Source organism: Cannabis sativa, chromosome 1 (assembly GCF_029168945.1).
Source record: "Cannabis sativa cultivar Pink pepper isolate KNU-18-1 chromosome 1, ASM2916894v1, whole genome shotgun sequence".
NCBI lineage: Eukaryota > Viridiplantae > Streptophyta > Magnoliopsida > Rosales > Cannabaceae > Cannabis > Cannabis sativa.
In genome coordinates, this window is record NC_083601.1 from 67,899,738 (window position 1) to 67,921,380 (window position 21,643).

The 21,643-nt window shown below is 34.2% G+C and overlaps 2 protein-coding genes and 1 non-coding gene across 4 annotated transcripts; 2 read left to right on the forward strand and 1 right to left on the reverse strand.

Annotated features, from left to right (window-relative positions):
- The first annotated feature begins 1,043 nt into the window (after positions 1 to 1,043).
- Positions 1,044 to 13,571, forward strand: LOC133033678 (pseudo histidine-containing phosphotransfer protein 5-like). Of its 2 annotated transcripts, XM_061108705.1 has the most exons (7): positions 1,044 to 1,152; positions 1,481 to 1,572; positions 11,513 to 11,551; positions 11,668 to 11,742; positions 12,493 to 12,564; positions 13,003 to 13,075; positions 13,158 to 13,571. In XM_061108705.1, exons 1-7 carry the CDS (start codon positions 1,093 to 1,095, stop codon positions 13,203 to 13,205), a joined length of 459 nt encoding a protein of 152 aa, XP_060964688.1. In that variant the 5' UTR covers positions 1,044 to 1,092; the 3' UTR covers positions 13,206 to 13,571. The 2 variants fall into 2 exon arrangements, with proteins under 2 accessions (XP_060964688.1, XP_060964690.1); XM_061108707.1 differs by lacking the exon at positions 12,493 to 12,564.
- Positions 8,907 to 9,013, forward strand: LOC115701668 (small nucleolar RNA R71). The gene has a single exon (XR_004008658.2). It is a non-coding gene; the product is annotated as a small nucleolar RNA R71 (small nucleolar RNA).
- A 21-nt stretch (positions 13,572 to 13,592) lies between the features above and the next one.
- Positions 13,593 to 20,656, reverse strand: LOC115705860 (putative ABC transporter B family member 8). Its single transcript, XM_030633305.2, has 9 exons — positions 20,245 to 20,656; positions 20,036 to 20,090; positions 19,477 to 19,655; positions 18,941 to 19,398; positions 17,055 to 17,595; positions 16,355 to 16,534; positions 14,949 to 16,262; positions 14,441 to 14,856; positions 13,593 to 14,251 (listed from the first exon to the last, which is right to left on the reverse strand). The coding sequence occupies exons 1-9, from the start codon at positions 20,530 to 20,532 to the stop codon at positions 13,894 to 13,896; spliced, it is 3,789 nt and encodes a 1,262-aa protein (XP_030489165.2). The 5' UTR covers positions 20,533 to 20,656; the 3' UTR covers positions 13,593 to 13,893.
- Positions 20,657 to 21,643: the final 987 nt, after the last annotated feature.

Sequence of the window (21,643 nt, forward strand, 5' to 3'; positions counted from 1 at the left end):
AATAGGGAGTTAGTTAAAAGCTGTTTAGTTGTTATCTTTGCTAACTAACTTCTCTGATGTATTCCTTTAATTCTCTATAAGTAAAGTATCTTAGCTCTCTAATTGTTGAGGCTTTTAGCCAAACTTTCTCTTATTCTCTTTACTCTGTTTCTCTGTTTTCTGCTCTTAATTCATTCAAAGTTTTTACATTCTACACAAATTGACTTAACTATTTTTACCGGATTAGTTCAGATTATTAGAGTTCTGAATTACAAATTATGAATTATATGAACAACGTTCCTAGTAAGATAGTTATTAATTTCAAAAAACAAAAAAGAAAAAGAAGAAAAAAAGAAAGAAAGTAGTCCATTAATAAAATTGCGGTCTTTTCTTTTTTCTTTCTTATTTATTTATTTATTTATTTATTTTTAAAAAAAATCATGGTAATTCTAAATTATTTTTCCAAATTTAATTAAGTTATTTAGTGGAAACGATTTTGTTTTGTTTTTTTTTTTTTTCTTTCTTCCTTTGAGAATAGATTTCGTCTTTTACCTAGTTGATTAATTCCTTTTCTTTTTTAAAAAATAAAAATAAATCTACGAATAAAAAAGAACTAATTTACAATAGACAAACAACAAATGTTAGAATCTTCATTCATTTATGTCACAATCCTGGAAAGATATGTATACATACATAGATAAAAACTACAAAATATAAACAAAAGCAAAAATATGAAATAAAGTTGGAAATATTCATTTCTGTAAAGGGAATAAAAGAAAGAATATGATGATGATGAACCATAGTTTTGTGTGTATATAATCACAATGCCAAATTTTCTAAAGTCGGAATGTAACAAACTTGTCACGTTTTTCAACATTTGGAGGTGTTTTTTTTTCACTTGATGATCAGAATAATCAAATTGTATCCAGTTTGGATTTTGCAATCTTGCTTTTTACCAAGGATTTAGATTTAATGCATGCTTATACATGTGAGCATCATCACCATCTACACCTCTTATATATGTATAAATATATAGCTCGAGCTTCAATATATATATATATATATATATTTATACCTTGATCTAAACATCTTCTTCCAGTGAGGATAGGATATATGGAGAGCAATCCCTTGCGTCAACAGATAGCTAATATGAGGCAATCCCTGTTTGATGAGGTTCTTAATATCATTATTATTTATAATTCTGCTTCTTTCAATTGTCTAATATATATAGCTAGAAATAGAAACTATATAATATTATTTTTGTTTGTTGAACTTCAAGTCTGCAGCTGGTTAATTATCTTTCACTTTTTGTTTATTTTATTCAATTCAAAATTAACATCAGAAGAGAAATAATAATAATATAAAAAAAATGAAATTATTAAGTATTATGAATTGGGTTTTTCAATATATATAATGTGTAGTAATTATTAATTTTTATTTACATATAAAGAAGATTATATAATATTGAATAATTGGGGAGGTAGGGTGGTTGAAATTGCAGAAAATGCTTGATGAACACTACCTAATAGTGGAGCAATTGGAAGATAAAAACAATCCCAACTTTGCAGAGGACATCATGGCCATGTATTTTAGGGACTTGATGTCGCCCAATTAGTTACACTGCGGTCGCGGTAGTAAACGGGCTATATGTCGTATCCACAGGGAGGAAAAATACACTCAAAAGGACAATTAGTAATTTTACAAGAATAAAATATGAACCTTGAATGTGATGAGAATATTGAGAAATGATTTTTAAAAATTAAACAAGTAATTAAAATGAGAAGTGATCAGAAAATGATTATGGAAGACACAAGCTTTGTACATGCAATTATATTTTCCTAATAAAATTGATTCTTTAACCTCAACTATAATTCTACACCATTAATTATAGTTGGAAAATATGTATGATTAAGCTCACTAGAAAAATATGTTCTCTAATTAAATTAAAACTACTTCTAAAAATACTATCATATTATATAATTTAAATCGACAAAATACCATTGGCAGAATGCAGTAAAAATCATATAATATAATAAACACTCTAATAATTAATAGCCTAACTTACATAAGAAAAGCATGACTGAACTTATATAAAAGGTACTATTAAATTTAAAGTGCAATTAAGAAGAAGAGAAATTTAATATAACAAATGTGAAAATGAAGAACAAAGAGAATCAATATATTAGAAGAATAAAAATTGCATGAACTTACACTTGAGTCTTGCCAAAGAAATTAGCCTAGAAAAGGCATTGTCTTTACACCAAAATTAATAAAGTAAAATAAAGAAGAAAGAAAGAAAAAGATAAAATTTTGGTATAATAACTCTAGGTAAAATCTCATATTTTGCTCTCCATAATGATCATATTTATAGAGCACATTTGCTCTCCAAATTGGAATTTTCGTACATTATTTAGTGGTTTAGTGGCTTAAAATGCTGAGATAAAATGGGAACATGGGCACATCTCAGTTTGATTGAATAATGACTTGCACTCCGGACACGTCACAGCTATCTTCAATCAACATATGCATGTGTCAGGCGTAGTGGAGTACATGCTGACTAAGTGGACTTGCTCCTTAAGGAATGTGATCCCTTTGATGTTGGATTGTCTCGTGTTGTTGTGGTCATTTGAGATGATCAACTAAAGCTTTAATTGATATGGGCTTCTTAAATCCAACAAAGACAAGATTTAATGGGCCTTTTCAAAAACAATCCAATTTCATATATAATCTGAAAAATAACACAAAATTAAAATAAATTAATATTTTCAACTAGAATAATTTTATAATTAAAATTATGAAAATATCTACTTAAATTAATTTTATGTGTATAATTAAAGGCTTAAAATATACAAATTTGAGCTTTAATCACAACCCCCAACTAGCTTATTGCTAGTCTCTAGCAATTCAAGCGAAAAAGAATAATGTCAACATAATATTTTCTAGGTCAAAAATTTAAAAAAAGCACAAATATTCAAGAAAAATATTAGTAACAAGCCAATAAGAACTATAAAAAATTACCTTGAATAAATCTAGAGTTGTGAGTGTGTGCGCCAAACCTGAACCTTCTTACCACAAACCATAACACATAGATGCTTTCGAAAATTATACCAAGTAAAAGTCTCAACTCCATTTGCCTCACAGGTATTGAAAATATTTATTCATGGCTAAGGATTTCACTCATGGAGTTGGAAATTGAAAAGTGAGCACTCGAAAAGGATAGATTAATTTAGGACAAACATTTGAATAAATATTGAAACGAAGATAGATTATGAATTATTTGGACAAACCACCATAAGAGTACCACAAACCAGCTTTTCGGGATTTTTAAACAAAAATAGACAATCTTTTACATTTATTCTAGGAGCCAAAACAAATAATAAAAAATGAAATACTACAAACTCTTTTTTTTCTTTTCTATATTTTTTTTTTTTTCAAACAAGAGGCAACATGTTAGACAAATGGAGAGAAATGTTGCTCTTGCAAATTTTTTTTCTTTTTTTTTTTTTTTTTTTTTTTTTTGAACAAGAGGCAACATGTTGGATATAATGATGGAAATATTGCTCTTGTTTTTTTTTTTTTTTTTTTTTTTTTTTTGCACAAAGAAAATAATTACAAAAAGGCTCCTTAATAAGATTTGTCTATAAAAATTATCCCTTAAAGCAACATCCAATCAAACCCTAGTACCATGTCCAAAATAATTATAATCATTTCTAAGAATCAATAAAAATTCAAAAGCTATTTTCTCAAATCTCGCCACTCACAAAAACATAAACACTTAAACTTGGTAGCTTTTCTAAGCAAATATGTGCTAACACCCATCTTACCACAAAAGTTTGGCATGTGCATTTTATAACTCTAGAAAAATTCTAAGTACCAAAGATAGCAAAAATTGGCTTGAAAATAACATGTTACAAGAATAAATGAGTAATTTTTAAAAAATTTGACCATGAAAATAATAATATGACAAAAATTAAGAAACATGCTTGAATATGCTCACCACCTCCAACTAAAATAAGACAGTGTCCTCAATGTCTAAAGATATAAAAATTAAAAGAATAGGGAAAGAGAACACCTGGAGAGCAAGCAACCATGGATAGCAGCGATATGGATCCTCTAAAAACATAAAAACTGAAAAAGAAAAATGATAACAAATAACAAAATAAGATGACAAAGATAAAAGGAAAAAGAGAACAAACCTATGTACAAGATCAGGGAAACACGACTCAGGGCTGGTAAACCGGAGCCACGAGGATATCCTCGATAGGCTGGGGCACCCTCTCTATGTAGTGTTTTAGTCTCTGGCCATTCACTTTGAATTTTCTCCCATCGGTTGGGTCTTCGACCTCAACAACACCGTGGGGGAAGGCAGTTTTTACAGTATACGGCCCAGTCCACCGGGATCGCAGCTTCCCAGGGTGGAGATGCAAGCGAGTGTCATAAAGATGCACTCGCTGATTTGGCTCAAATTCTTTCCTCAGGATCTGCTTGTCATGAGCCGCTTTTAATTTAGCCTTGTAGATCCTTGAGTTGTCATAAGCATCATTGCGCAACTCCTCAATTTCCGACAATTGAAGCTTACGATTAAGGCCTGCCGCGTTGAGATCAGAATTTAGGCTTTTTACAGCCCAGTATGCTTTATGTTCCAGTTCAACAGGGAGATGGCAGGCCTTGCCATAGACTAGTCTGTAAGGAGACATGCCTAGCTGAGTTTTGTAAGCAGTGCGGTAGGCCCAGAGAGCATCGAGAAGTCGGGAGGACCAATCTTTGCGGTCAGGGTTAACCGTCTTTTCTAAAATTTGCTTAATTTCACGATTAGCTAACTCAGCTTGGCCATTTGTCTGTGGGTGATAAGGCAGTGCAACCTTGTGAAGTACACCATACTTTTGCATCAAATGCTCAAAAGAGTGGTTGCAGAAATGGGTGCCTTGGTCACTGATGATAGCTCGTGGTGTGCCAAAACGAGATAACACATTTTCTTTTAAGAATTTCACAACAGTTGTGTTATCTGCATTTCGACATGGCACGGCTTCAACCCACTTGGAGACATAGTCTATGGCGAGGAGAATGTAAAGGTAGCCAGAAGAAGGTGGGAACGGTCCCATAAAATCAATTCCCCAACAGTCGAATATTTCTATGACGAGCATTGGGTTCAATGGCATCATGTGTCGGCGGGATAGCGCACCTAGTTTCTGGCACCTTTCACAAGATCGACAGAAATTGTTAGTGTCTTTGAACAAAGTGGGCCAGTATAGACCACACTGTAAGATTTTTGCAGCAGTCTTTTTCATAGAAAAATGACCACCACATGCTTCGTTGTGGCAAAAGTTCAAGACACTAAAAATTTCATCATCTGGAATGCAACGTCTCATAATTTGGTCGGGGCAGTACTTGAAAAGATATGGATCATCCCAGTAAAAGTTACGGACCTCGACCAAAAATTTACTTTTATCCTGTGCATTCCAGGAAGCGGGGAAGCTCACCAATCACTAAGTAATTAACAATATGAGCGTACCATGGTAACTTAGTGATGGTGTAGAGATGTTCATCAGGGAAGTCATCTCGGATAGCAGGGCCATCAGCGGAATCAGAAAACTCTAAACGAGATAGGTGGTCCGCTACCACATTTTCAACTCCTTTCTTATCCTTGATGGTCAAGTGAAATTCCTGTAACAGAAGGATCCACCTAATTAGGCGTGCCTTAGCATCCTTTTTGGAAAGGAGGTACTTAAGAGCAGAGTGGTCGGTGAAGACCGTGATAGGGGAACCGATCAGGTAGGAACGAAACTTGTCAAGTGCGAATACTACGGCAAGCAACTCTTTCTCAGTAGTAGAATAGTTCATTTGAGCACTATTAAGAGTTCTACTTGCATAGTATACGACGAAGGGCTTCCCTTCCCTTCGTTGACCAAGGACGGCCCCTATAGCGTAATTGCTAGCATCACACATGATCTCGAATGGCAAGTTCCAATCAGGTGGTTGAATGATAGGGGCAGAAGTGAGTTTGGTGACAAGTGTTTGGAAGGATTCCTCACACTCGGGTGTCCAGTTAAACACCACGTCTTTTGCCAAGAGGTTCGACAAAGGTCGAGCTATCGTCGAAAAATTCTGGATGAACCTCCTATAGAATCCAGCATGCCCAAGAAAGGATCGAACATCCTTAACAGTCTTGGGGGCGGGCAGCTTTGATATGAGTTCAATCTTGGATTGATCAACCTCAATTCCTCGTTGTGAAACAATATGCCCCAAGACTATGCCAGATGGCACCATGAAATGACACTTCTCCCAGTTGAGTACCAAGCCTTTCTCTTTGCATCGTTTAAGCACAGCTTCCAAATTGAGAAGGCTTGATTCAAATGAATCACCAAAGACTGTCAAATCATCCATATATACTTCCATACAATTCTCGATCATATCACTAAAGATACTCATCATGCGGCGGAAGGTGGTGGGGCATTACACGAGGCCAAATGGCATACGCCGAAAGGCATAGGTACCAAAAGGACAAGTGAATGTGGTCTTTTCCTGATCTTCTAAAGCAATTTCGATTTGGTAGTACCCTGAATAACCATCGAGAAAGCTGTAGAAAGGATGACCCGCCACACGTTCCAAGATTTGATCGATGAATGGAAGTGGGAAATGGTCTTTACAGGTGGCGGCATTTAATTTTCTATAATCAATGCACATGCGCCAACCTGTTGTGACCTTGGTAGGGATGAGTTCTCCCTTATCATTTGGTACCACTGTTACTCCCGATTTCTTGGGAACAACCTGAGTTGGGCTAACCCACTTACTGTCGGCAACAGGATAAAGTATCCCGTAATCCAGAAGCTTCAAGATTTCTGTCTTTACCACTTCCTTCATTGGTGGGTTTAATCTCCTTTGAGGATCACGTCGTGGTATGGCCCCGTCTTCCAATTTAATGTGATGGGAGCAAATCAAGGGACTAATCCCTTTAATGTCAGCTAACGTCCAACCAATTGCTCCTCTTTGCTCTGTGAGCACGTTGATAAGTTGTTGCTCTTGAGTTGCATTAAGGGTGGAGGATATGATGACAGGGAAAGTGTTGTTTGCTCCCAAGAAGACATGCTTAAGTTCCTTAGGAAGTGGGGCCAAGTTTGGTTGAGGAGCTTGTACAGTGGATGGTTTTGGTGTTTCCCTATCTTGAGGAAGTCCCTCGAAGATTGGATTCCAAAACATGGTTCTTTTGGTCGGTAATTGATTGATGATTTCAGGGTTGATTTCAGTATTACCCGACTCAGAAATCTCAGAAATTTCAAAGAGGTCATTGAGATGAGTGGAAGTGTATTGTGCTTCTACCTCTTCTGAAATAAGTGTATCGATCAGAAATGATTGGAAACACTCATCGTTATCAGGTGGTTGTTTACCAATGTTGAAAACATTCACCTCTAGAGTCATGTTCCCAAAAGAGATTTTCATGAGACCATTCCTACAATTGATGAGTGCATTTGCTGTTGCGAGGAATGGTCGTCCGAGAATGATGGGAATTTTGGACTCTAAGTTGACTTCAGATTGAGTGTCCAAGATGAGAAAATCCATGGGGTAATAGAATTTATCAATTTGAATCAAGACATCTTCAACTATTCCCCGAGGTTTCTTAACTGATCGATCGGCCAATTGTAGCACCACAGATGTGGGCTTAAGTTCTCCTAGGCCTAGTTGCAAGTATATGGAATAAGGCATGAGATTTACACTTGCACCTAAGTCCAGGAGGGCTTGGCCAAATTCCTGTTCCCCTATTTGACATGAAATGGTGGGACAACCAGGATCTTTGTATTTAAGCGGTGTCTTGCAGTCGATCACCGCACTAGCTTGTTCTGCCAAGAATGCAGTTTTCTTGACATGGTGCTTCCTTTTGATAGTGCATAGATCCTTGATAACTTTGGCATAAGCCGGTACTTGCTTGATTACATGAAGTAATGGCAAGTTAACCTTAACTTGTGTCAAAAAGTCAAGGATTTCACTATGACTTTCCAGTACCTTCCCAGTGGATTTCAAAGCCTGAGGAAAGGGCACCTTTACTGGAAGGTTCTGTGGCACATCAGCATCTGGAGCGGGCATTGGTACACTAGTGGTCTTAGGTAATGGTGATACCGTACTTTGACCACTTCGGGTAGTAATGGCATTAACCCCTTTGAGATTAGACTCTGAAGGAGCGGAGGTTTGTGCCATATGTTGCCCTTTGGGAGTGATTAGAGGCTGAGCGGGAAGCTTACCACGCTCTTGAATGACTGAAGAATCATTTAACTTTGTTATTTGAATCTTTATGTCCTTCAATTCCTCTATCACCTGAGTGAAATAAGTCCTGAACTCTAGTTGGGATTCTGCGAGAATTTTCATGGAACTCTCAAGAGAATTCTTTTGTTGATCAGGCCTCCATTGGCTCCCAGATGCTTGATTTTGACTTGTATCCTTCCAACTGAAATTGGGATGGTTACGCCAACCAGGATTGTATGTGTTGGAGTAGGCATTATAAGGCTTCTTTGTATCCCCTAAGGCATTTACACTGTTCCTCATCTCCTCCCCTTAACATACTAAGACTAGGGCACTCCCGTGGTTGATGATCGGTCCCTCCACAAATGAAGCATGGTTCTTGCTTTTCCACTTTTGCGACCATCCTGAGTGCTTTACCTTCTTGAGTTTTGAAAGCCTCAAATTGTTTTTTCAAAGCTTCAAGTTGAGCTTTCACACTGTCCTCCTCCTTCAATTGGTAGACTCCGGCTGTTCGTGGCTTGTCCGTAGGACTGGGCGCACTCCATGTGTATGATTTTTCAGAAATTTCTTCAAGATATTCCAAAGCTTCTTCGGGATCTTTCTGTAGGAAGTCGCCATTGCACATCATTTGTACGAATTGTCTTTTGTCGGCTGTGAGACCGTCATAGAAATAGCTGACAAGACGCCAACTTTCGTATCCATGATGTGGGCACTGGCCCATCAAATCTTTAAACCTCTCCCAGACCTGATGAAACGTTTCATGGTCCTTTTGGGTGAAGGTAGAGATTTGCCTCTTAAGGCTGCTGGTCTTATGGGGTGGAAAAAATTTAGAGAAAAATACTTTTGTCATCTCATCCCATGTCCCAATAGACCTTGGCCTTAAGGAATACAACCAGCTTTTGGCTTTATCCTTGAGTGAGAAAGGAAAGAACTTCAATCTCACCAAGTTAATGATGTCAGCTTGGTTGTTGAATGTGGCCACCACCTCTTCGAAGGCCTGAATATGCACATATGGACTCTCATTTTCCATACCATGAAAGGTTGGTAAAAGTTGAATCATGCCAGGTTTGAAATCGAAGTTGGGCATATTCATGGGATACATTATGCATGAAGGTGTGGCCGTACGCGTAGGATGTAGATAATCCTGTAGCGTTCTTGGTTGGATTTCCTGTTGTTGAGCCATCATTGGAAGTGCAGGAAGTATGGGTGATGGTGGTGAATGAGAACGAGTGGAAGAAGACGATTGAGGAGAGTTTTCTAAAATTTCAATTTGTTGTTTTACAAATCTCCCTAATTTGTCTCTATTTCGTGACATTCACTTTTTTTTTTTTTGTGTGTGTATTTTCACTTGTTAAATAATGTAAATTACAACTATGTAATAATGCAAGGGTATTCACACAAGATATTCCCAGGCCGATTGGGAAGGTTGCCAAGGTACCGCTTCGTCCCACACTTTTACTAGAACTCCCCGGGGTTGCTAGAAAGTGTAGAGGGTACTCTATCACAAACCTTTAAAGCCAATCTTTCTTAGACAGAATGATCTCAGTTTGTACCACTTTTACCATTACACAATTGGGTTTACACTAAAAAGTTTATGAAAATATTTTATGCACAATTTATTTTATTTTTTTTTTTGTTTTTTTAGCCTAAAGGAGAAAAGTCTACAACTAACCTAAAATAAATAAAAAAAAATGGCTAATCCTAAAAAAAGTACACAAAATAAAATAATGTTAAAAAAAAAACTAACACCCTAATATAGTAGCAAAATAATAAATACGACTAACAAATAAACTAAACAAAAAAAGTACTTGCTTTTTTTTTTTTTTTACTAAAAGAGTAAAGAATAATAATAATAATATATAATGATTTTTTTTGAATCTATATATAACTTTAAAAAAAAAAACTAAATTATATTATATTAACTAAATTTTTTTTTTTATATATAAACAAATAAAGAGAGACAAAAAAAAATAAAACTACTATACTAACCTCTTGTAGCGCAGAAACCTCCCCGGCAACGGCGCCAAAAATTGATGTCGCCCAATTAGTTACACTGCGGTCGCGGTAGTAAACGGGCTATATGTCGTATCCACAGGGAGGAAAAATACACTCAAAAGGACAATTAGTAATTTTACAAGAATAAAATATGAACCTTGAATGTGATGAGAATATTGAGAAATGATTTTTAAAAATTAAACAAGTAATTAAAATGAGAAGTGATCAGAAAATGATTATGGAAGACACAAGCTTTGTACATGCAATTATATTTTCCTAATAAAATTGATTCTTTAACCTCAACTATAATTCTACACCATTAATTATAGTTGGAAAATATGTATGATTAAGCTCACTAGAAAAATATGTTCTCTAATTAAATTAAAACTACTTCTAAAAATACTATCATATTATATAATTTAAATCGACAAAATACCATTGGCAGAATGCAGTAAAAATCATATAATATAATAAACACTCTAATAATTAATAGCCTAACTTACATAAGAAAAGCATGACTGAACTTATATAAAAGGTACTATTAAATTTAAAGTGCAATTAAGAAGAAGAGAAATTTAATATAACAAATGTGAAAATGAAGAACAAAGAGAATCAATATATTAGAAGAATAAAAATTGCATGAACTTACACTTGAGTCTTGCCAAAGAAATTAGCCTAGAAAAGGCATTGTCTTTACACCAAAATTAATAAAGTAAAATAAAGAAGAAAGAAAGAAAAAGATAAAATTTTGGTATAATAACTCTAGGTAAAATCTCATATTTTGCTCTCCATAATGATCATATTTATAGAGCACATTTGCTCTCCAAATTGGAATTTTCGTACATTATTTAGTGGTTTAGTGGCTTAAAATGCTGAGATAAAATGGGAACATGGGCACATCTCAGTTTGATTGAATAATGACTTGCACTCCGGACACGTCACAGCTATCTTCAATCAACATATGCATGTGTCAGGCGTAGTGGAGTACATGCTGACTAAGTGGACTTGCTCCTTAAGGAATGTGATCCCTTTGATGTTGGATTGTCTCGTGTTGTTGTGGTCATTTGAGATGATCAACTAAAGCTTTAATTGATATGGGCTTCTTAAATCCAACAAAGACAAGATTTAATGGGCCTTTTCAAAAACAATCCAATTTCATATATAATCTGAAAAATAACACAAAATTAAAATAAATTAATATTTTCAACTAGAATAATTTTATAATTAAAATTATGAAAATATCTACTTAAATTAATTTTATGTGTATAATTAAAGGCTTAAAATATACAAATTTGAGCTTTAATCAGGACTCAACTCAACTCATAGCTAACCTTGAACAAGCTTTGTAAGTATACATATATATATAATTCTATATAATATATATATATATGATTCTATATATAATATATATATATATATATATATATGATTGTCATTAATTCTGTGGCTATATAAACACAGGGAGAAAGAGAAACCCCACCATGATTTCATTGTCATGGAAAAACAACTCTATCAGCTCGCAGGAAGTAGCGCAAGGTACTAAAATAAACGATTATAGTCATTTTTTTTTTTTTGCCAATTATCTCTTATAATTTTTTTGAGATTAATTTGATAAGTAGAATATTATATTGTTCCAATAATAGATAACATTTGAATAGAAAAAATAATGTATATTTTATTTGAATTTGGATATCTCTTTTTGATTAGAGGCTCTAACAACACTATGTCAAAATTAAAGTAGATATTAGAGAGATTCCCTATAAATATATAAATATATACTAAAGTAAACTCATTATTGTTAATTATAATAGTGAAGTTTCATATTAAATTATAGTTTTGCAACACTTTAAAAGATAATATTTTCTTTTATAAAAAAATGATAATATTTTCTAGCAACGGCATGAAAAATGTTTATTTATTTAACATTCATTTCTAATATAAAAATGCTATATGAAATTGTTATTTACTTATTTGTCATTTACCACATAAGTTAAAATTTATGAGAAGTTACTGTAATAATTATTAAATTAAAATATATAAAATTCTATTAAGCAATATTAGAATTCTTTAGTTATTCTCTCTCTTTTATTTTTATACTGAAGAGGGAAATTTGAACTTGAAATATTCTCTTTTATGAGGAGAAATGTAGAACCATAAAATTAAAGAAGTTGAGCACTATCTTTAATATTATGAGTATTGTTATTAGTACCAATAGTGTTGTCCAATATCTTATGATACTGAAAAAATTATAATTTATTATAATAATTTCTATATATACATGTACAGCGTTGGCGCAAACCAAGTAAGCATTGAAGTCGATAATATGAGAAAATGCACACGAGAACATGACATTGAAAGGTTGCTGTTTTATATTGACAATTATTATTGTTCATTTTATTATTATTATTATGGATCCAAAAACAAATCACCCTGATTCATTAGAAAACAACATCAGGAAGCTACATCATGATGATAACTTAAAATAATTATATATTTTCTAAGGTTATATAAATATATATTATTTTGCTTTCACTCAATTTACTGAAGTATACGAATAAAATAATTTATACATTTTTATTAGAAACAAACATCCATCCATCTAACTACAATATTCATTCATTCTTTCTTTCTTTTTTTTCTTTTTTTTTTTTTTTGGATGAAATACAATATTCATTTATGTTTAGGAATGTCTTTTATCTGATTGATCCACGTGTCGCCACATCAATAATATTTTTTATATTTTTTGATCTAAAAAGAAACATAAGTTCTAATATTATTTTTTATTGGATGTTCTAGGATGAAGACGACCCTCCAACAAGTTAAAAAAGAGCATGAGAAATTACGAGGACGAATTGAACCTTATTTCCAGGTCTATATTAATTCTTCTCTTTTATTGAAACAATATAAAAGTAGTTATAAATGACTGATAATGAGGTTTTTATTCATTTCAGCTACTGCGACAAGTTGGGCCTGTTGAAACAGCTCAGAGGCCTAGTTAATCAACCGAAGTAATAGATTTACTAACTTACAGTAGCAAGCATCTCAGAGACTCTCACAAAAGTATCCCATACTCTATCAAAGTTGGGCCTGTTGAAATAGCTCAGAGGCCCATTACATCACAAACTTCTTGTTCTTCTGTTCCATAAAAATAGTTGTTATATCAAAGTAAAGATTAATCGGAAGTTTGACATTAATGTCGAGTAAATTAAAATGTCATTGTAAATTCGTTTTTATTTATTTATTATTATTATTTTTTTTTATGGTTGAATCATTGTAATTTCGTTTTGTTTGAGGATAATTTATTAATGTATTAAGTCATTATTTCACATATAATTCTTGTAATGGTTGTTGGCAATAAAACTATTCAAATGTGAGTGCAAAAATCCTTGATTTTGAAGATGATAATAGATTGATTGATCATATTCATCAAAACTACATTTCTTCTTGGGCTAATAAACAATAGTTACTATAGTAGTTGGTCTATCTTATATATAGCTTAAATCACTTCGGCCATAACATCATTTGGGCCTCTGTACATAAAATGAGGCTGCATGTCCTCAATGTTAGAACTAAACTCCATCGTCGACCCAACTTTTTTCTGGCTATACTATACGACAACATTACGATTATATATATTTATATATATATATATATATATGAAAGTGTTTAATTTTTAATTAGTTGGACCTAACCTAAGTTTGAAAGGCTAACAAGGTTGAAGAAAGCACCCCTCTTGTTCTTAAGGTGAGCATAGGTCCCACGCTCTACGACCTTGCCATCAGCCACAACGGCAATGGAGTCCAAGTCCTTAATGGTGTTTAGCCTATGAGCCACCACAATTGTGGTCCTCCCAACCATGATTCGGTCAAGCGCTTCTTGCACAACTTGTTCTGACTGCACGTCTAGCGCACTTGTTGCCTCGTCCAACAATAGTATGGTTGGATTTCTAATGATAGCTCTCGCTATTGCGATCCTCTGCTTTTGACCTCCTGATAATTGTACCCCTCTTTCTCCACATTCTGTTTCATACCCATCTTTCAATGACCTTCCAAAAACAAAAATCTTGTTAGAGAATAATTCCAAGCAACTTACCATACACACACATACTATTCTACTCTACTTAAACATGGGGTTTGGTCTAGTTTTAATAATTATTTGTAAATATTATTATTCAACAAAAACATGCTACAAAAACAAATAAACAAATAAACAAAAAGATAGGTTGATTACTTACGATATGAATTCGTGAGCATTGGCGGACCTAGCAGCTTCCACCACCTCATTCTCAGAGGCATCAAGCTTACCAAACAAGATATTGTCGCGAATGGTTCCAGAGTAAATGACGGGCTCTTGGCTGACTAGTGCTGTGTGCTTCCTATACCATTGGATATTTAGTTCCCTTATGTCAACTCCATCCACTTTCACCCATCCTCCATTTACATCATAAAACCTTTGGGTCAATCCAATCACCGTTGATTTCCCACACCCACTTTTCCCAACTAGCCCAATGCTCGTCCCTGGCTTCACATCTAAGCTGAACTCCCGCAACACTAGAATATCTGGCCTACTTGGGTAGGCAAACTCCACTTTCTTCATCTCTATTCTTCCCATTACTTTCTCCAATTTGCAACCACTACTTTCATCCGAGTCCTTAAAATTATCCCAAACAAAAAGTGTCAATTATACATTATATATTTCGAAAGTAAACATAATATGTGCATTGCATTAGTTAGTTTACTCACAGTGTAAGATACTGGAATGAGTGACTGGCGGTCGAGAATGTCGAAAACCGAGGCGACAGCGGCAGAGCCCTTGGCAAGATCAGAAGTCATACTCCCAGCGTCGGCTATAACCTTACCAGTACTTACCAAGATGAAGAATGTCTTGAACACGTCCCCGGCTGAAATTTCACCCTTCTCAACAAGAGTGCCGCCATACCAGAAATCCAATGCCCAAGACATGAACGTCAAGCACTGAGCAGAACCCAATCCAATTCCGGCCATCCAAGACTTTTTTCTCGCCTCTTTCCTCGGTGCCTCTTGAGCTTCTTCAAATAGCTGCAACACTTTTCCCACGCTGCCAAACGAGGTCACGATTCGATGATTGTACACGGCTTCCACGGCTATCTGGGTACTCTTGTTCTGGGCATTGACGAAGTTTGCGGATGTGGCTGATAGCAGGACCTTTCGGGTGTAGAAACAGAGGATCGTCAATGGCTGTACGGCAATCATGACCAGAGCTAGCTTCCACGCCACGATTAGACCCATCACCATGGCGATCGTCACCGCAGAAGCGGCCTGGACTAGGAGAGAGACGCGATCCGCCACAAGGGATTTCACCATGGAAGCCTCGTTGCTGAGGCGTGAGCACAACGCGCCGCTCGAGTTCTTCTCCTGATCGAACCAAGCTGTTTCGAAGCTCAAGATCTTTTCCAGCATTCGGATTCGAATCCGCTTCGTCAATCGTTCTCCCATGAAGGCGAAATTGTAATGCTGAAGGAGATTCAGGACGATGGAGACCAGCGAGAGAGAGCAGAAGATCAGAGAATATGCCCGGATGCGGCTCCGAATTTCTTCATGGGTAGGAGCGAAGAAGGCGGAGATCATCCCACCTATGGTCAAGGCGTATGTTGGCTGTACGGACCCGAAGGCGACGGCGGAGAGTCCACCAATTAGGCCGTTCCTCCATTCGGGTGCGTTGAATGAGATGAGTCGAGAGAAAGAACCTCGCTGGTGGGTTTGAGTTTTTTTGCGTCCCACCGCCGGGGTTTGATCGACTGTGGAATTGGGCGGTGTAGAGAAGATAAGAGGGCTCGATCTCCCCGTGCTTAGGCCGCCGCCAACGGAGGAGATTCGGCCGGAGGTGACGGTGGGTTCTTGTTCTTGGTCATTATTTTCCATGGAACTGAACTGTCTCTGCATTTTGGCCAGGTTAGCATAGTGACCGTTATGTTGGTTGATGAGGTCGTTGTGGGACCCGATTTCGATCACCGCACCGCTGCCTACGACGGCGATTAGGTCTGCGTTGCGAACAGTTGAGAGCTTGTGTGCGACAACCTGATCAAGAAAACGACAATGCATGTTATATTTATTTGGACATTTTCTGTAAAATACCATTGTCCAATTTTGAAGTGTTTTGTTTTTATTACCAGAGTGGTTCTTCCCATGGAGGCTTGATCAAGAGCATTTTGGACCAGAGTTTCTGATTCAGTGTCGAGAGCGCTTGTTGCCTCATCAAGTAGGAGAATTACAGGGTTCTTGATTATTGCTCTTGCTATGGCAATTCTTTGTTTTTGTCCACCTGATAAAAGTGCCCCTCTCTCTCCAATCTGTCACATTTTATGTTTTTTACTTTCTTTAAATATGAATACTCTGAATTTTACTTGAAAGCTAGATAAACCACGTCACACTTAGAATGATGCAACAAATACACATTCTTAATACTACATGTAGAAAAGAACAATTCTATTATGTATACTATAACTAACTATACTACGAGTTACGATCCACCATATATATTCTTATGAAATTGAGCATATATGGAAACAATATATTGCTTTACTTTCTTGCAGATTACCAAGTTAAAACTTAAAAGAGTATGTATTGAGCGCTTTCTCTTACTTCATGAGTATTTGTAAGATAATCTAAAATTTTACGCTTATACTCAAACAATTAAATGCATATTTTTCAAGTGAAAAAGCAAAAGTTTTTCTTGGAACTTCATTACCCTTTTGTTACTTTATTCCTGGGAATCATTATCTTCTTGTGTTGGCCAAGTGAAAATTAAAGGAATAAGCCTCTAAATTTTCAATCATATATAAATAATTCAAAAATATACTAAATACCCACCTTAGTTTCATACCCTTCAGGTAGCTGCCTTATGAAATTATGAGCATTGGCAGCCATGGCTGCAGCTGTAACTTCTTCCATGGTAGCATCAAGCTTCCCAAACATGATATTTTCCTTTATTGATGTCCCAAACAAAGCATGGTCTTGACTAACAAGTCCCATTTTCCCTCTTATCCATTTCAACTGAAGTGTTCTTACATCCACACCGTCAATTCTCACAACCCCATTATCTGCATCGTAGAATCGTTGGACTAATCCAATGGCCGTTGACTTGCCACTCCCACTGGCTCCAACAAGAGCAACAGTTTGCCCTGCTTCAATTTTTAGATTAAAATCTTTGAGCACAACAGAGTCAGGCCTAGAAGGGTAGGTGAATTTGACATGTTCGAATTCTAGTTGGCCTTTGATTTTCTCTAGTACAAGACCTTTGTTCCCTTCTCCATCGATTTGTGGTACCCGATCAATCCTATGGAAAATTCTTTGAGCAGCAACTGAGGCTTCTGTGAAGTATTTCAGGTCTGGAAGTGCCATTCCAAGAGATCTGCATTAATAATAATCATACAAATTATGGCCTTGTTAATTATTTTTGGTGAAGTAATTAATTATGCACGTTTTTTGTGTATAGTGACTCAAAGGTTAATTATTAACTAGTTAGGTAAGATCAATGATGTTTATTCTGTATATTTTAATTGATTCCTAGTATAATCATTCCTCTCCTTTTCCTAGCCTTTTGCTTTACTAATTAATTAATTATGTATTATTCCAAACTAATTTTACTTATTATAATGTAAATTAAAGTTCCATGTTGATTATTAAAGTTTAGACATGATTGTATTTTGGTTAACTATAAGCAGGCCATTTGCTACCGACAATTCAGTTTCTACTTTCTGTGATTTATTCTTACTTGTCTCTAGCTTATAACAAAACTATAATGTAAGTTGTTATAATAATTTGTTAGTAATAAAATGACATATTAATAACTAGTGATTCCATCAAAAAAAGACATAAACTAGCGTAAGGATGGAGTGAATAATTATATATATTAGGCAACTTTATGAGCAGTAATTTACCACCAAAATAACCTATATGTCATGATGATACAATAGATTAATTGTTTGACTACAATACTAATTAGACATTAAACCAGTGCATGTATGCTTATTTGATTGAATAAGCATGAACTTAATTAATTGATTAATAGTATAAGTTATGTTATCCTAACAAATTATTTGACAGGGTACCAAATGTATATATAGAAAAAAAAAATCAGCATATTGTATATGTTAAAGTGTCAAACATTGTATTCACGTAGCGCGTTAACTACGTTATGATTTGATTAATAATTTTTTATATTATTTATTATATGTGAGACTTGATATTAAATTGCACCAATAATTATATATTATTTTTTGTACTTCTTGATACCCTTTAAGATTTCTCAATTTTCGATATATGTACATCTCTCTTTTATTATTATTATTATTTTTTGAGAATAATCTTATGACCTAAAATTATTAAAACACAACTTTTGTGTACAAAAAGTAACAAAATAAAAAAGAAGAAATTCGCTTTGAAATAAAATGAGATTCTATACTACTAGTCCTTAGGAAACATCATATATAGTACTATATTAGCTATACTAGTATAATATTGTAAGACTTAATTTTCCTTACGCGCATTTACTTTTTTAATAAACATGATTCATATTCATACATAAAAGCTGGTTGATTAATTATATATTTTGTTTTTAAGGGAAAATGGGGAATTCATGCATACTTGCATATATATAATTAAAGACACATGACTTGACTACATACATTATAAAGAATGCATTCATATGTATATATACTTATAAAATGATGGAGAGAAGAGTAGAATATACATACAGTCCACTCAATACGAATGAGACGCCAGCAGCATAGATCCTTCCACCACTTTCACCTTTATACATAACCAAACGACTCCCATACCAAGCAAGAAAAGCCCATATCATAAAAGCCAGCCCTGTGCTCCCCACAGCCAAACCTTTTGCAATGCCTTGTTTGATTCCCAACGACGTCGTTTTGTCCAATATGATTGAGTACCTCTCAACAATTCTCTTCTCTGCAGTGAACGAGTAAATCGTTCTAATTGAGCTCAAGGCTTGTTCCACTATTGCGTTTGCCTTACTATATTCCTTGTGTGACTTTCTAGACAAGTAGACTAGGTACTTGCCGTAAATCATTCCCGGTATGATTAAAACCAGTAATGTTGGGAATGCTACTAAGGATAATCTCCATGAGAAGAAAGTTGAGAAAGCTAGCCCAGATATGAACACTGAAGAGTGCATCAGAAATATTGGTACCTGTAGATTAAACCAACCAAGTTAATAAAAAACATAACACTATGTATGTGATGTTATGTTATGTATGTATATATATACCTTTTCACTTAGAAGTTCTTGTATGAGAGAAGTGTCTTTGGAGATACTGTTGATGACTTCTGACGTGGTTGCTTCTTGTGAATCGAAAAAACCAACTTCTTGTCTTAGAACAGCTTCTAAGTACTTGTAACGCATCCTTAAAACTTGTCTTTCGCTTGTTTTACTCCAACAATAACCTTCTGTAATAATCATTAATTACTTGATGTTAATTAAGTAATAATCTTAATTAGTTACTTTATTCTTATACATTAATAATAAATATAAGATAATTTTGCTATAATTGTACTTATTATACACCAAAAGGCATATATTGAGTGTGTAATTAATTATTCATCACTTTTTTCTTTTTTACCCAAACATTAGGGTTTCACTTGAATTAATTTTTCAACTACTACTGGTACTGACGATAATGTCTCCTTTCAATACGACCGAGGAAACTAGACACATATATATGACTAGCTTGTTGTATTTTGAGATTAATTTACATACTTAAAAAAGCAAAAGCAAAAAAGAAAAACAGTATACGCATATAAATTAAGTGGTTTGAACTTATAATTACCCATAAAAGCCACCACCATTACTGCTAAACCCAAGTATACGAAGTTCAAACTACACTGTTGAAAAAGAAAAGAAAAGTAAAGACAAGAAAAATGTGAGAAAGACAAGAAAACACAAATAATCAAAGATTATATATACACGTTTTGTAAATATATGGGTTGAAATAATAATTTGTTGACCATATATATGTAATAGTGTTACAAAACAAACCTTTTGAACCTCGTCCATGAAATTAGTCCCAGCATGATTGTTTTGAGTCTGGCCATATCCCAAACTATTCATGAGACGGCTAGCGAAGACTAACAAGCAGTTTGTTGACATTCCATCTCCAATAGCTCCAACTGTACCCAAAATCATCAGCAAAATATCCACCCAATCTGCATATCTAAAAATTATCATCAAATTTGAACTACTGTTATCACTATTATTACTCCTCGTCATTATTCTTCTCTCATCTCCACTTTTCTCCAACTTTATTTCCTTCTTGGCAGAACCCATTTCTTCTCTTCCCTTCCTTTTTAGTTCTTACTTATTTATTTGGAACCTCATGAGTCTTCTATGTTTATATATATATAAATATTTGCGTGTGTGTACACATACAGAGAGAGAGATTATTAATTAATTGTTGGAAATTAATTAAGAATATAATATATAATAGTTAATTATATTAATTTTAATAATAGTGACCAACTAGTGAATTTCCATATTGAATCAATTTTATTGATGGTGATAGCTAGGCTTTATGTCTTTTTTTTCTAAATTTATATATTATATAATTATATAAAAATGTGGTAATAATGGTGGTTACTTTCAAAACCCACCTGATCTAGAATCGGTGAAATGACCATTTATATGCAGAGAGAGAGAGAGAGAGAGAGAGTACTGTTCAACAAAAGATGACTATGACCCACTATGCAATTGGCCAGTTTTATTTTGTTTTTTTTGCTCCTTCTTCCTTTTTTTTTTTTTTTATCAATAAAGCTTTTAATTTTTTTTAAGTTTAAGTTGGAGTGATCTGCTAGGCTACTTTTAAATTCATGTCGTTTTTGGTTGATCCACTTTTTCGTTCAATCCATTTATGTCATTGTTGTAAATAACTATATATGCATTTTTGTGTCACTAAATAGTTTCCATTTTGGCTTTATCTATCTTTATATATTAAAAGTGTCTATCTAACGGCAATTCTTGGTTTAACAGAATATACTTAAAAATAAAAGAATATTCTGTTAAATTTAACGATTAGGCTGTTAAATTTAACGATTAGGTTTGATCTCCCGTTAACAAATAAACCCAATAATTAAACCAAAAAATTAAACAATCTTTTAAATATTAATAATCTCTTTTTAAATTAAAAAAATCATCTTAGCCACATATCTCTCTAACAAACCTATCTTGGGAGAATATTAATATTTTTTTTTATTATTTTTTAAAAAATAAAAATCTTTATATATTAAAGTTAACCTCACGTTATCTAATGTTTTCTCTGGATAAGCATAGGAAACAGAAATACCACTTCTATCTTTGTGTGATTGCAGATATACCACTTCTGTCATTGACCCACTTTTTAGCTTTATAAATGGAGATGTTCATATAATATTAACACTTTACA